Source organism: Cebus imitator, unplaced genomic scaffold, assembly GCF_001604975.1.
Source record: "Cebus imitator isolate Cc_AM_T3 unplaced genomic scaffold, Cebus_imitator-1.0 Scaffold12, whole genome shotgun sequence".
NCBI classification, from domain to species: domain Eukaryota; kingdom Metazoa; phylum Chordata; class Mammalia; order Primates; family Cebidae; genus Cebus; species Cebus imitator.
The window spans coordinates 557,064-574,260 of NW_016107327.1; the positions used below are offsets into that span (position 1 = coordinate 557,064).

The 17,197-nt window shown below is 33.2% G+C and overlaps 1 protein-coding gene and 1 long non-coding RNA gene across 2 annotated transcripts in view; one reads left to right on the plus strand and one right to left on the minus strand.

Moving 5' to 3' along the window:
• The window catches only part of LOC119466921, a 117,383-nt gene that overhangs the window by 76,220 nt on the left and 23,966 nt on the right, over positions 1-17,197 (plus strand). The gene's annotated exons all lie outside the window — the stretch shown is intronic.
• DSG1 (desmoglein 1) overlaps positions 1-17,197 on the minus strand; it is a 35,691-nt gene that overhangs the window by 12,042 nt on the left and 6,452 nt on the right. Inside the window, exons 3-12 of the mRNA XM_017498012.2 lie at positions 14,066-14,101; positions 13,681-13,812; positions 12,345-12,500; positions 10,761-10,905; positions 8,924-9,090; positions 7,077-7,211; positions 6,599-6,784; positions 4,178-4,437; positions 2,356-2,495; positions 800-1,075 (exon numbers count right to left, since the gene is read on the minus strand). Of these exons, the coding sequence (XP_017353501.1) occupies positions 800-1,075; positions 2,356-2,495; positions 4,178-4,437; positions 6,599-6,784; positions 7,077-7,211; positions 8,924-9,090; positions 10,761-10,905; positions 12,345-12,500; positions 13,681-13,812; positions 14,066-14,101 (1,633 nt within the window). The remainder of the gene's footprint in view (positions 1-799; positions 1,076-2,355; positions 2,496-4,177; positions 4,438-6,598; positions 6,785-7,076; positions 7,212-8,923; positions 9,091-10,760; positions 10,906-12,344; positions 12,501-13,680; positions 13,813-14,065; positions 14,102-17,197) is intronic.

The window sequence follows — 17,197 nt, forward strand, 5'->3', positions numbered from 1 at the left end:
TTATGATTCCACATTTGAAAATGACAATGTTTACATTAATTTAATTGTAATGTGCAGATTACAACCATTCTTTTGGGTTTTTGCACATAAATTTTTTTTTTCTTTGTATTGTATTCCCTTTCTCTTGTTCATCAGGCTAACTCCTAGTCATCTTTTAAAATGCAACTAAGAGTTTAGTTTTTGTCTGTAGCCTTTTCTTTTTTCTTTCTTTCTTTTTTTTGAGACTGAGTTTGGCTCTGTTGCCCAAGCTGGAATGCAGTTATGTGATCTTGGCTCACTGCAACCTCCCCCGCCTCCTGGGTTCAAGCCATTCTGCTTCAGCCTTCCAAGTAGCTGGGGTTAGAGGTGCCTACCACCATGCTCTGCTAATTTTTGTATTTTTAGTAAAGATGGGAGTTTCACCATGTTGGCCAGACTGGTCTTGAACTTCTGACCTCAAGTGATCTGCCCACCTTGGCCTGCCAAAGTTTTAGGATTGCAGCATGAGTCACTGCATCCGGCCCTCTGTAGCCTTTTTTGATTGTCTTCTTCACTGAAATAGCAATTTGAGCCTACTTGTTATGGCACTTTCCCGTTACACTGAGACTTAATGCAAATAAATTTTGATCCTCCACAGTCCTATAAGGGGTTAAGAAGTTTTTTTCATCTTATAAGCCCAGTGCCAAGCATGGAAATTTCTTGATAATTGCACAAATCGAGAATTTGTGAAACATGTTTTATCAAAGAATCAGAAAACTTATCTCTCCCTCACCATTTTTTTTTTGGTGACACATATACATTAGATTGCTAAAGTACTTACATCCTAAGACCAAGAATCCCATGATGAGTAGTCCAATGCCAGCAGGACCAAAATGTACATTGTCTGAGAGATGTTGATCGCCAACGTGGTTTCCCTCATCTGCGCTGGTTCCTTGCTGAGTGGAAGTATCTCCTCTGCTATTATTGGTACTTCCAGTGTTCGTATTTGTATTGTCATTTGTAGTACCACCTGTATTTGTAGTAGTATCACCGCCATTGAAATCAAAATCTTGCATGTCAATATTTATTGTACCAGTGCAAGTTCTTTGAAGATCATCTGTAATAATGTTCAAAATGGAAGAAATATTTTAGATATTTAGCATCATAATGGTTGGATAATACAGAAATATTTTTTACATCAATATTTATTTTAATATCTTTATTCTCATAATTTCTCCCAACTTGCTAAATCATCCCTTGTTTTTGACTCAGTTTTAAAAATCAACTAAATTGTTATATTATGATAAATAACATTATTAGTCATAGTAATACTATTTATTGGATTATTTCCTTGCATTACTAATATTTGGATATTATATATAATTTGAAAAGTATAGAATTACCTAAAGAAGCAAAACAAAACCAGAAACCAAATTCATGGTAGCAACACCCAAGGACAACCCCTGCTGGTAGTTTTTTAAATGACCTTTTGTCCTTAATTATAATGCTGAATGCTTGCTTATTATTTATGTTACATTGATGTGATCATATGGTTCATTCCATTTTTTTACTTTAAACTATAAGTATTATTTTATATTTTAATAAACCTATTAACAGAGTTCCCGATGGTTATATAATTTTATATCAAATGTTCCATGGTTTACTTACCCAGTTGCCTATTATTTATATGGGTTTCAATATCTAATTATTAGTGCTGTAATTAACATCTTGTACATTCAGCCTATTATATTATAACTTTTCCTAAGGTTATTAAAAGTGGAATTATTCAGCAAAAATACAGGAATAATTTGTTTGAGGTTATTTTTGTAATCTTTATTACATAGATATGAGCTCAGTTGTCTGACTTTATTAATTGATGTAACCCTAGAATCTGGCACAATGGCTGACATTTAGTTAGGACTCAATATACATTTTCTAAATAAACGAATAGAAACATTTCTGGAAGTATATAACAGAAATATGTTTAAATCCAGTCTATATGATATTGAAACTCATGCCCTTGCTGCTCAACTATGCTAATCCTGTTGTTTTGTTTTTGTTGTTATTTCTATCATTATTGTCACATCCTTCTAAACCTGTATTGTATTGTTCCATTTTAAAGAAGCAATAATAGGTACAGATGATTAAATAACTTCTCTAAGATTCTATAGCTAGTAAGTGGTGGTAGAAGACACTAATCTAGTCTCATTTGAGGACTCATGGTCTTAGCAACTAAATTATACTGCCTCAAGTAGTTGAAGTTATGAGTCTATAATGCCCAATGTGACAACTTTTGTTGGAAAGCGGTTACTTTAAAATATGATAATTAAAATTTTAATATCTTAAAGTATATGCAGCTTTCTCTAGAAAAGATAAAAATGTAAATTGATTTATTACCATCTATAGAGAGAACTGTTCCTTGGTATTTTCCCCCAAGCATATTATATTGTTCCTTGGTAACTTTATTTTTCAAAGTGATTATGCCTGTTCTTGAGTCAACGGCTAGCAGGTCAGCTGGATTATTTCCCATTACATATCTGTATTTGAAAGAAAATGATACAAATTAATGTCAGCTATCTAAAAAAATAAGAAGAAATTTTAATTTAAAATGTATTTTTTCAGTGAGTAGTTATAACCCCTGGGTATAGTTTTCAGTTACTAGAGACCTTATTTTATTTCAGATCTGTCTTAGCTATATGGGGTCATTCAGGGGTACATCAAGATTTGCATTTAAGAAAAGTAATTACTAAGCACACATTTCTTATGGAATGTCCTTTTATGCCCAGTTGGATGTCAGAATAATACTTTGATTCTCATTTTCATTTGATTTAGGTAGCAGCAGAACTATTACAGAACACTCAGATCCTGGGATTTCCTGGGCTGCTTCTAATTCTATTCTTTTACAAAGAAGTTACTTCATCAGCTTGGCCTGCACTTTCCCCATTTCCACTCCTACTCCCCGCATGCACTAGAACTTGACAAGACCTCTTTTGAATTCCAAACTATGGCCTTGCCTTGATCCTCTATTCTATTCTTCTTTTCATCTTTGACTTCCCTGTTTTCCTTCTCATCTACTATTTGTGAAACAAACAATATTAGATAATATTCTCTCTCTGGCATTCTGCTAAGCTCTGGGTTGGGGCTAGCCTCCGTGAATTCACTCCTACTGGGTACAAGAAATCTCATCAGCAACGTGGTACAGTGTGACAGGACCTCTAACAGAACTACTCACACTATGTGAGGAGAACACCAAGAAAGAACTTTCAAAACACATGGGTGGGTTGGGCGCAGTGGCTCACGCCTGTAATCCAAGCACTTTGGGAGGCCAAGGAGGGAGGATCACATGAGCTCAGGAGTCTGAGACTGACCTGGCCAAAGTGGTGAAACCTCTTCTCTACGAAAGCAAAAATTAGCCAGGCATGGCAACAGGTTCCTGTAATCCCAGCTACTTGGGAGGCTGAGGGAGGGGAATTGCTTGAACCCGGGAGGCGGAGGTAGCAGTGAGCTGGCATCGCGCCTCTGCACTCCAGCCTGGGTGACAGAGTGAAACTCCATCTCAAAAAACAAACAAACAAACAAACAAACAAAAAACCCAAACAACAAAAAACACATGGGCGAAGTGCTTCTCTCATTCTTCTTGCCACAGTCACATACACAAATACAGGTACATGTGCACGTGCAGATTTTTTTTGTGATGAGGTGGAAATATTTCCATATATAGAGTTTTAAAAAATGACATAACATAGTTTTCCTTAATATAACTAATTTTTCACACCAGTGTTATTGACCAATATTAAATGCTGAATAAAGTGAAGAATATAATTGAAATGAGCTAACAAAAATCTAATTGATTTCAAGCTGGCAGATTTGCAGTGGGGAAATCATTCCTTAGACTCTTCTGAGGGACTTAGCACAGCCTGTGGTGATCAACTAATTGATCAATAAGATACAGAAACACAGGAGTGTCGATATTTTTGAGATATATTATTTTTACATATCTCATCTTTACAGTTTAACATCTTACATCTTGCATGAATTTTTATGTTTTCTTAAGTTAAATATTTTAAATTGAATAACAATTTATAGTACTTTTTACAATTAAATGATAGCTTGAAAAATATTGAAAAGTATTTTAACTCAGGTATTTATAATCTCTCAAGAGAATATATGTACTTAAATTCAATATGTGAGGAAAATTTGTTGTAAATGTTACTCTTACCTAGCAGTTGTTGAATCTCTACCTGTGTCCTGGTCAGTAGCTATAAAATCTCCCACTTTAGAGTTTGCTCCCATATTACCAGTTACTACGTATGTCTTTGAACCTGGACGAAACACTGGGCCTTCACGTTGATTTTTCACTTCCACAGAAATTGCAGCTGCTGTCAGTTTATATTGAGACATAATTGAATGATGAAATTCAGCTTTATTTCTGACGCCAATACTGAGTTGCAGATTATTCACAGCTTCATAATCTAAGGGCTAGAAAATAGAGTGAAATAGTTTTATTATAAGAAAACGTTTCAGATGAAAGAGAAATCCTTTGATAACAGTAAAAAAAAAATCTTATTCTCTTCCTTTATGAAACATAAATGCACACAAATACATAATCTATTCTTAAATTTTTAATCTTTAATTCAAGTAAATTTATGCAAATAAAGAAATAATTCAGTTGTCTAGATCCATTGTTGAAAAGTTGAAAACATATGACATGAGCTTTAATTGTTCCCCAAACAAATTAAAAACTTAAAGTAATACAGATAGTCAAATTTTATATATTTTTTAGTGCAAAGACAATTTATCCTACCTTTAAGCATTTTATGTTTCTCAGAAAGTAGCTATTTATTACACAGTAAGGGTCAAATATATTAGAAGATCAATCATTTGAATGGTTTTATCCATAAGAAATATTTAGAAGAAATTTCACATCTGTAAATGTGACTCTGAACAAGACAGATAATAGAATGTAATATGTATATATTTACTTTTTTCAACATGCTTTAGAAAAACTTATTTCATAAAGTAGGCAAGTGGTGATTTTCTTTATGAAAAATGATATTATATCTATAACACATAAAATGCACAAACAACTATGCCTTTAGAGCCATACATACCAAATAAATTTTTCTAAATTTTCACAAAAGTAATTTAGATAAAAATAGAGATTCACACATTGAGCTCTCCTATATAGCTAAAATGTTGAATCTTTGCTCTAATGTTGGCTTTATTTGCAATTCAAAGAATGGCTGTAAAGTCAAATGTATATATACATTACACACACATAAATATATATGTATATAATTATAACAAAGGATTTAATATATGATATGCCTGGGCAAACAATTATCATTCTCATTTTACAGATGGAGATATTGAGGACAGATAGGTGGAATAATTTTCTGAAGTAATATAATATTTTGGGGCAAAATAGATTAGACTCCAATTTCCCCAGTATTGAATCCTAAATAGTATCATGGAAAGAATGTGAACTTCATATCTAGAGAAAACTAGGTTTAAGTGTTGGCTGCACTGCTTACTAGCTATGAGAACTTATGCAGGTTCTGTCCTCTTTTGGAGCTTCAATGTCTTTATCTGCAATATAGAAATAATATAACCTAATTCTCAGGGATGCTGTGAGGGATAAACTAAAGCATCTGCATACTGTCTCAAGTTAAATACAAGCTGTAGGCATGGTGACACTTTAAGAAGACACAGGAGGCAAAAAGCCATATATTCCTATGGGGACAGAGTAGTTTGAGAGTCTGTTTTCCAGGCCTATTCTGAAAAAAAATAATTAAATAGGGATTACATTTTACCATGAAAATACATATTGCTTGCAACATATACAATCCATACACAGCTGTTGTAGATTTAAAAAATTGACTCTACAAGTTGTGTAACACAGGGAGAAACTTTGACTATCAGCTCCCTAGGGGGCAGATTATTTTTTCTCACATCTCAGATGGAATTTAACTCCAAGTAAATGTGGACCATTAATATGTGGAGGACATAAGAGAACAGCACTGGACCAGTTGACTTAGATCAAATTTCCAGCATATCTGTGTTCCTAAAAAGCTTTGGTCAGCAGCCACAGTGAGATGGGGTTGATAATTCTACATTTATAGTAATTTAACTTAAATTTTATAAAAACACACTGGAGGAATAAACACATTTTCATTTATATGATGAATATTCTACATGTGTAGCAATTGACTTACAATGTTGACATGAACACATTTTTAAAGCCCCTATTAAATCTGCTTTAAAACAATTCTTAAAACATTAACCTTAAGAATTAATTATACTTTGTTTTAAGCATAAAATACTATTTTTAAGGTGCTTTCAATTTATATGATCTATTTGGGAGTACTGCATTGATAAAATGTTCAAGTTAAAATTCAATGCCTGTTTTTCTGAAATGACTATAAGCAGAAAGACTATATTGAAAAGCCGGGCAACAGAGCAAGACTCCGTTTCAAAAAAAAAAAAANAACAACCCTCCATGTTATATATAAATTTAAAACACTGTAATTTTATTCTTTTAGTGAGTCAAGTTTGTGAAATGTTGGCATCATTTTATTTTAAGCTTAACATTTTGAAAACAGATTAAGAAAACAAAATATGTAGGATAATTACACCATACCTTAACAACCTTTAAAATTCCCACATTTGTTCTTTCATTCATTTCTATGTCAAACCAATTTCCTTCATTTCCAGAGATAAAGAAAATTACTGCCATCCAGTTAGCTGAGAACTCTTCATCCAAATCAATTACTCTAATCTGCATCAAATCTGTATATAGAGTATTTTCTTCAATTATTATGGAACTCTGAAACGAGAAGTGAAAACTCTTCGCATCAACTGTGTGAAAGAGAGAAGAACTATAGTAGGCTTATACTGGAATATTGATAACTTCATTATTTAGAAAAGCTACCCGTGTTTTTAATCTCATTTTTCATTGCTTAAATCCATTTATTCTTGCATAAACACAAGAAAAGTGTATGTGTCTACATTTGGGTTGTATGTCAATAAATATGACATGTGCCTCTGTGAACAGAATTGTTAGTATGTTTCAGAATGTAGTGAATTTAGAGTTATTAATTTCAAGAACAAATACTTACAAGAGACGGTTCCATGTAAGGGATGTTGTCATTGACATCGAGGATTTTAATGTTGCACTCACATTCTGCTGACATGCCATCTGCCCCACCATCTCGGTCAGAGCCTCTCACAGCAAGAGAATACTGGCCGTATTGCTAAAAATACATATTGCAAGCAATATCACACTTGACATAGGAAGCCTTTACTTTGTCTTATGTAAAGTTCTTTTAAATGTTAGCTCAGCATTTACATAAATCTATTATAGAGGTAGGGTTAACACAGAATATGGAAAATCCACAAATTTCACATGATTATCCCCAATAATGCTTATCATGCATTATTTAAAAGATGAAATACTTTTTAAAAGGCTTCATTTCTTATTAATAATAGTACATCCAGAGGTTGAAAAAGTTAATAAAGGGTAAAACAAACCAGAACGACCTCAAAGAAAGAGATTAAGTTTACCAAAAGTTTATGGCACGAAAATTCCATACCCTAAATAATCATCCCCTGAGTGTGCAAAAAGTATATAAAGAGATAACAAAGGTTTGTGTTTTGGGAGGTAGTGGGTTGTGGCAATGGAGTTATTGGTGATGTATCTATTCTTGACCCTATTCAATGGTGCTTACATTCCTAGAAGCTGGTAAAAACTATGGAGGCTTTCCTCAACTCATGCAAAATCGCACTCATTCGAAATGAAGGTTATAATTTATGGGGTTTTATAGAGATATCTTGAGGTCTCTCCATTGATCCCAGGTTGCGAATATCTGCTCTGGTGGCTTCCCAATGCCTGCAGAGTCCCTTTCCTTCTGACAGCCCTTTCTTAACAGTGCTTTATCACTAAAGCTCTTTTGACACGAAAGAAACCCCATTGGGCTGTTTAAGAAAGTTTGAGAAAGAAAAAGCTAAACATTCAATTTCTTCTAATGTTAATTTTCAAACACATATGAAAGGAGACTTAGGTAGCCTAGAAGCTTATAACATTTAGGTAATTGAAGAGTATTAAAATAATGTGATTTATCCTAAACCTAAACATCATTGGCAAGGAGATTGTCATTTTAATAACTAAAACAAAATTAACTGAATACCAGCAGAACATAAAGTTTCCTCACTTACATCCCTAATGTACATATAGGTCAGCAATGTTCTATTAAAAGTTAGTATTTTTTAAAATAATGAAAAAGTAGATATCTTAAAACTAAACCATGAAATCATGTATCATGCTGGAAACCTCATAATGCTGATTTTACTCTGTTAACAATCACTAGTTATTTTCTTATTTGTAAATAAAAAGATCAGTCAGGCTGTTATTTAATTCCTATCCATCATTCTTATTCTGTGGTTCATTTCCCAAAGTAAATGAACGGGTGGGCAATCAGTAGATGTTACATAGGAAAAACAAGAGTTCTGTTGTCAATGGAGCTGAGATCTGCTGGGTTGAAGAAAGAGAGCTTAGTGTGTAAATATTCTTGGAGCCTCCAGCATACTCACACATGCATTGTAGCTCACCAAGATGTGGACAGATAGCAAGTGTTTCCTAAATTCATTTCATTATAGAACACATCCTTTAGAGAAATGCAGCTTTGACTCTACCTTAGGCATATTTTCATGTACTTCCACAATCTAGTTTTCTTTGATTGAAGCAAATTTTAATTAATATTATATGAAAAATGCCAGTACAAATTGTAATTGAAAAATCCTCCTTTTTTCATTTTAAAAATGTTTCTTACATGAAAGAATCATGTGAAAAAGTTGTACAATTAAAAATTTAAAACATCATTTTCTCCATCTTTTTTTCTCTTCAGTACCCTTGCTTTTAGAATCAATTTCTTTGCAACTAAAAACCCCCTTATAGAAAAAGAATTACCTCTCTGTCTAGGAAATTATTCATCGTTCGAATTTCTCCAGTATATCTGTTGATAATAAACATTGGTGCATCTGCGGGCTCTTGTCTTATAATCTTGAAGGCTATTTTTGAGTTCAAATTGTTCGGTTCATCTGCATCAGTAGCATTGAGTATCATCACCAGCGTATCTGGAAATCATGGAAAATTGATTGTAAATGGGCAATTTACATTTTTGTTACAGTATAGCATATCACCTTTCCAAAAAGTATTAGAGTTACTTGATCCATATAACGTGGACTTCATTGTTTTCCCTTTCTACTCCTTCTACATATGAATAGCTTACCTCCTTTATATATCTATGCTTAATAAAAGGATCACATTTTACTAGGAATCTAGGCATTGCTGATAACTAGAAAACAAAGGAAATGTGTTATTCTGGCTTTCTATTTCTTCTTCTGGTACATTTTCTTATTTTTTAAAAGGATGCTATGGTGAAACCAAATGATAATAAGACCAGACCAACATTTTCCCAACTTTCTCAACACTTTCTAGCTATATAATCTTGGCCTTAGTTTCCATATCTATAAATGGGGATAACATTACTGCCATCCTCATTGAATTCATGTGAGAATTAAACAATTAATAAGAGAAAACTATATAAAGTTTCTAATGAATAGTGCACACTTGATAAATATACATTATTATTGTTTTGTTTTGGGTGATCCTTTGTTAAGTGCAAGGTAACTAGCAGATCTAAAGAAATGCTTGTTGAAGTACATACATTATCCTGTCTCTTATCATTTTCATTAATTTTACAAGTGGTTTTGATGATTATTGGATTATTGGAGAATGTGAAAACTGCCAGTTCTCATTCATAACTTTGGAATTCTTCTCTACTGTCCAACTCCAATTCAAATACAATTTTCCTACAAATGCTCCAGGACAGCTCTCATCCCCCACCTGGATTCATTGCAGCATAATTTTAAAAAAATGTTTTCACTAGATAATTAACATTTATGTATGCTTATATAATTTATATAATTAAATTCCATTGCAACTATTGAAAGCAGTGAAAAACTCTACATGTTCTGATATGAAAATAGGTTCAAAATATATTCATATAAAAATTCATGTTGTGGATTAGTATGTAACAGATGATACCATTTATGTTCAAAAACATGTTATTTATGTTTATATAATTATGGAAAGCATGTACACAGTGCATACCTTTGAAGAATGGTACTAGAAAATGCAGGCGACAGATTTTTGTTCCTTTTTGCTTTCATATTACATAAATTTAATGAGCATTTTTATAATGACATTTTTAAAAGTTCAAAGTATAGGTGCAATATTTTAATGAATAAAAGTAAAGTGTAGGGATTTTTGGAATTTACAAGAAATTTTATCCCTTAAAGGTTAAACCACAAAATGAAGTTTTGTGTGGAAGTGATTTCTATAAGTGATTTTAAAGTAGCTAACTTTAAAAAGGAAAAAAATAAAACAATGCAGTATGAGCAGAAAGGGGGGGGATTGTCCTTCCACACAGTTAGATTGGGAGGCTAAATTCACATCCCAGTGCCCCTGCCACCACTGTGCAAAATGCCTTTAAAATTTCTTGTTAGGACTCTCCTGCAGGACTGGTCTGAGAATTACATGAGAAAATCCTCCTCATTGCTTTGGAATTGCTCTTTGTGTCTGTCAGATTGGAGCTGCTTCCATAGTTGAAGCAAAAGACTTTCTATTCTGCATCTTTTATCTAGCTCATCTCTTACATTCATGATGTATACTTTGACATAGTTTAGTCTCCGGTTAGGTGCCTGGCTGTTAGGAGTGGTTTGGAAGCCACTATATTACTTACTTGCATTAGAATTTTCTTCTATTTGTCCTACAAATGTAGACATTGAAAATACTGGAGGGTTGTCATTTATATCCAAAACCCTGACTCTGAGCTCTAGAGGCCTCTCTAAATCTTGACCCATTGAGTTCAGAGCTCGGCAGTAGATCTGGGAGAGAGAAAAGAAATAATTATGTGGTAAAACACAGATTTATTAAGTTCTTACTTTGAGTGTTATGCTAGCACTGTAGGGAATTAAAAGAAAAAAGATATTATTATTACTTCTAACTAGAACATAGGCACAAGCGCCACTTACAGTCACTAAGGGAAAGCAAATGTAGCATTCTTAAGGTAGATAGTAGCTACATGGAGGTTTGTATTATTATTATTTGTATTTGAAGTGCACCTAAGTGTAATGTGTACTATTTTACAAAATGACATATTTCATATAAAAGCACATTGTGAGACCAGCCTGGGAACTATAATGAGACCCTCTCTCTATAAAAAAATGATAAAAATTTAAAAAATGCATTGTGCCCCAAGAAAAGCTAGCAGGGTAGCATGCCTTTTTAAAGTTTGTGGAGGATCATTGTGGGACAGAGGGCAGAAATGTAGATTTGGAATTGAAGGCTAACAAATTAAAGTCATGTGAGGAATATAGGCAGGCAGTGTGAGTGAACACTGCAAACATAGATTATTATTTGAAGGTGTTTTGAGATACCGATTGATGAGGTTTTAATAGAAGAGGTAACAGGAGGAAAGTAAGGTTTCTTTGTACCTATTTTTTATATTAAGAAGCGTGTTGGGCATGATCATAGAAGGAAATTGGAGTAGCCAAGGAGCCAGCAGAAGGGAGACAGAAAGGCAGAGGTGATGGAATAAAATTCCCCAAGAAACTGGTAATTATAGGAAGATGGAAATGTCTTGGAATACACGTCAGGAAGAAGCAAACAGCTGATCCTGCTTTTGGATTTAATGAAAAACATTTCTGAGCTGGGAGAGAGAGAAATAATTGTGGGAGTTTGTGATGGATGGTTTCAGTCTTTTTGGTGAAGTTGGTCACCAGGTCAACTGCTTAAAGTGGAAATGAGGTTGAGAATTTGAAAAGATAGGATATTTAAGCTATGTGACAGCTCCTGTAAAGAATGGAGTGAGATGCACTTAAGAATCAACGAATTTTCAAGGTGCATTAGGAGCTCAGGTGAACTTGAGGAACATGAATTTATAATAAAGTGTCTTTGCTCAGAAAATAGTCCTGCAGGAGCTCCAGAATCATTACTTCACATTAGACTTAAAAGAAGCTAACATTCTCTACTGAATTAAAGGAAAAGGGAAAACTGAAAAGTTAGATATTTATCCTTCCAAACAAATACTCTAGTTTGCCAATGAGGACAGACTATAGGTTAGCATTTTTGCTGACACTTAAGTAAAACATTTTCTCTCTTAATCTTTGCATTTTTTTTTGGTTATAGGACGCTCGTGAATTAAGAAACAACCAAATATGCCAAATATTGAGACTCTTGAAATCGAATTAAGTATTATCTGAGATTAAGAGTTTCCGAGAAGAATTTAAGCCTGAACATATATATTCACATGAAATCCACTTACAATGAAGAAAGGAGTGACCTCTCGATCAACTATGGATGTTATATTAATTTCACCAGTTTTTTGATTAATGACAAAGATTCCATATGGTGGTTGATCAATTCCTACTCCAGAGATGCGGTAGGTAACTTGCTGGTTTGCAGCACAATCTGAGTGAATCTGCAAAAGGAATACAAGTAAAAATATTACAAAGAGCAAATAGAGTTCTATGTCTGATATATGACAGCTTTCTTGAGAGTCGTTGCATGTGATGACCTTGTTATCATTTAGGAAATGTTGACAATGGAGAATTATTTTCCTAGATAAGAGTAAAAATTACAGCTCTAGTATTTTCAATGGTAACTGACAATGTAATTAAAGAAATTCAGTTTCTACTTAAACAAGAGAAAAGCAAAATACCATTCTACAATATCTAAGTCTATGCAATCATCATGCATATCTTCATTCATTCAACAGTTAAAATTTGATCTCGTATTATTTGCATGGTCTGTGCTTGCACTGGAGCTACAGTAGGAAACTCCTTGCCCTCTTAAGGAGTTTACCAATGTTGATATTATGCAACTTTAATCTTCAATATTCTTAAATGTAAAGTTTTTGAAGAAAGTTTTGAGTAGGTTGATGTAGGCGACTAGAGTTATCTGAGTTTGAGTGGAAACTCTTAATTCTCAAAATAGGGAGAATGTATTAGTAGAAAAGGAAGGAGACCATGCAAATAAATGTTTATAGAAACCAGAATTCTTTCTTTGAAATAAAATATTGTTTGGCTGTAAACAAATCTTAGTGGGGAGTCTTTGTGAATGTCTGTGTGAATGTATGTGCATATTTGTCTCTGTATCCATGTACTGTATACCTGTATGTTCATGAATCTGTAGGGGGGTGTTTCTAAGTGTGTGTGTATATAGAAAGAAAGTTACAGAAAAATGAATAGAAAAGGGGTATGAGAGAAGGCACTTTGTAAATGTTAATAAACAAACAAAAAAGTAGGAATTCAATTCTAACACACCATGAGGGAAAAAGAGCATGCATTGAAGTAATTCCTTTGAATGCACTGAAAGCCAAATTCTTTATTTAAATAATGATCTTTTTACATCTAGAGTTTGGGATATCACATGATCACGTACATGCATTTCACAGTGAGACAAGTCAGTGTTTTACTGTTTCTCTGAGTGCCTGCATTTTTTAATTGTCCTTAGGAGTTTCAGTTTTCATCATGTAGATGACAATAGTTCTGTTCTGAATGGTAGCTTCTCAGTGAGACATGTTCATAAAATATTTAAAAGGCAGTTTGAAACTGTATCCATTCTGATTTTCACTGTTATGCTTTGGAGTTGATACTTACTTTGGCAATTGGGTTTCTCTTTGAGTTGTCTTCACCTTCACGACAGGCTGCCGCAAACTTGATCCATTCACGTTTCTGCCTTCGGATTGAATGCCACTTGATGGTGCCATTTTTAGTGTTATAATCTCTTACCTTGAATGAGAGCAATAAAGAGATGGTACATATTAATTTAAATTCGTATTCCAAATTCCACTCAGATTTTTGGAAGAGGATATAATGTCTGAAATAGAGGAAGTTTAATTGGGAAAAGTGGTAATTTTGGTCATCTATTAACTTTAGCATGGGGTGAACTTTATAAGAATAAATTTTCTTCAGAAAATATATTGTTATTCTCAAATTATATTCCTGTTTAAAAATTTGGAAGAAATGGATTTGTTATATTTACCTGGACCCGGAATTCACTGTTAACTTCTATCACCACCTATAAGAGATAAGATAATCACACTAGTTATTTTTTAATTAAATGCTTTAAAATTCATATTATTCAGTTACTTCAATAAAGATATAAAACCATAGGCTTGTGAGTCATTATATTTTATCAGTCTATATAGCAGGTAGATCTGGTTTATGTCTTGGGCCTAATGATGATGCTAAGAATTTTTGTTTTTAACCGTTCAATTTACTCTTCTTTTTATTACTTCTATTTTTATTTTTAGCTATGCAGATACTTGTTATCATATGGGTAGAACATTTGAAGCTTGATCTCAAATAAAATGTGGTCAGAAACTCAGGCTGTCTTAGTAAATCTTGTGCCCAAAGAGCTGGATATCTCTAAGGTTGTTCAGTAATATTACAAAATCAGCCAAAATCTGAAAACATTCGAGTATAGTTTCAGGATTTGACTAACCACAGATGTAAACAGAAAAAAAAGCGTGTGTAGGGAAGAAAAGATATGAAGCAGAACAATATATAGAAGGCTTCAGAATATTTAATCCCTCACACTCTAATTCTAGATCAAAGATTTCCTTGTATACTTGCAGATTTTAAAATGAAGTTTTTCACCTGCTTTGAAATATGAAAATAAAAAGTTCTAAAAGAAAAACATTTTCCTTTATGTAAAAATGAACTAGTTGATGTTTTATCTTTAGCTCTGAATGAAACAGATGTTATAAAAGCATCCTTCCACAGCAAGGAGAGGCAAATGCAGGAGTATAGGGACAAGTTGCTGGGAATGTAACTTCCTTAGTCTCTTCTCTTGCATTAAACAATTTCCCTAGATAAACAAATATGTTAGTCAAGCTGCCTAGTTACAGCTCTCGCTGTAATCTTTATATATGATTTGCAGGGAAAAATTGGAATAATTTTAATTATTTTTCCTAAAAGCCATAGGCTTTTCTGAGACCACAGACATTTACATATGGAGTTTAATACATTTATGTACTTGTTTAAGACATTGTAAAATATACCTAAAAATTAAGAGTGGATTGGGGGCTAGTTTGTATTTATTAAGATTTAAGTTACATGTATAATTCATTAAAGACAGTATAAATCCTTAATTTATATTTCTCCCTAAATAAGAAATTTTCAACTTCTAATTGAATTTATTCAAAATTGCAAAGTATGAAAAACTTTATTTATATCATTGATATAAAAATTATAATTTGCATTTAAGAATACTAACAATTGCAATTTAAAAATACAAAAAAGGCTTTTTATAGTTGATTTTAATTGCATCATTAAAGAAAATATAAAATTAATGTCTCTTAAGTACCTACTTTAAAAAAATTGCCACAATAGTTAATTCAGAAAATAAATACCTAGGATCAATATGAGAAGTGTAAAAAAGTAATGTTTTTATTATAATAATTACATGTCCATTGTATATTTAATATTAATAATTGTGATTATTACTCTTTTAATTTATTGAATAATAACTAAGTACTAGGTAATGTATAAATCTATGCATTTAATCTTCACAGTAAATACATATGGTCACCACTAATACTATCACCATTTTTCAGATGAGGAAATTGAGTTTTGGATATTAATCTATGGCTAAATGCAATTCAGTACAATTCGGAGTAATTTGCACTTGAGTTGTGAGTTTTACAATAAAATATGAGATAGCCTATTCCCTCAAGTAAATTATTACTAAGTAAAACATGCTACAAAGAGTTGATATTGCAACTTTAAGAACTCAAAAAAATCCTATTTTAATCTATCTTTGTGATTGGTAATATTTATATATAACAATAGTAATGTAGCACAAAGAAAAAAAGAAAAGTGCATGGCCCAAAGTTTAGGTCATTTTATCTGTAGAGTCCACCTTGGGTGCAGAACTGAAATGATGTTAATATACATGCATACTCCTTGCCACCTTGCATTTATGAACATTTTTCCCTCTCTCTTGCTTGTGAGTGTGGGATGAGAGATGGGCATACCTTACTTGTCTGTTTGAAAGCCATTTCTTCATAGCTACAGAATTGTGTGAGCATCTGCTATCTGTTTTTGCACTTCCCTTACTGCACTGGCGTATCAGTGCTTGCTGTTTGTTTTGGAAAACTATGCAGATGACTAAGAAATCTTTCCAGCTTTATGAAGCTGGGTCATTCTTTTTCCCATGAGAGACAACCTTAGGCAGAAGACCAAGTTTCACCATACTGTCAGACTCGCAATTGGATTTGTAATTTAAAAACTGCCAAGTCTGCTTAAAAATGTGGTGGGTTGGTGTAAGCTTATTTTCTGTTGCTCAGAGTCTAGAATGAATTCTGATACAAAGTCACTCTTGGACTTGCAAGGGCAAAAGAGTGAAATCTGACTCTTGACAGAGTTGGAAAACCTCCAATGTATTCCTCAATTCTCTGAACTTTCGTTTTGTCACTTGTAAAATGACAATAGTAGATGAAATTGTATACAGGTAACTTTCCAGCTCTAATATTAAATACCTGTGTGCAGTAGGAAAATATTGAAGTATTTAGATTGTGGGAAGGGCATGATATAATTGCGGTTTTAAAGCTTACTCTGACAACAGTTGGTAGGACTAGTAGAAAGAGGCAGTGATTACAGACGGCGAGCAGTTGAGGATCTCTTTATCAAAGCAGACTAAAGTTGAGGAGGAGGTAAGCTGGAGCAGAGGTAGAGGGAATGAATGGGGAAAAATCAAAGAATACTGCAGGACAGCATTTAGCAGGGCTTGAGAACAAATGGGATGGGGTTGTTCAAGAAAGGGAGGAAGCTCAGGAGATGGAGGTTTTAAACTGTGGGACTGGGAGCAAGACAGTAACAGAATTTAGCAGATTAGAACACATTGAGTTTGAGATGCCAGATAATGCCCAGGTGAAGATGATAAGCAATTGGAAACATGGATCAAAAGTTGAGCAAAAGTTCAAGCTGGATATATAGATTTGAGGTACATCTTCTCAAGCAGGATAGTTGAAATCATGTGAGAATTTGAAATTCCTAAAATAGAGGATACAGTCAAGAAACAGCCTGCCGCTGAGGATAAATCTAGAAGAAGTCTTACATTTGTAGAATGAGAAACAAGGACAACAAACAAACAAACAAACAAAAAAAAAAA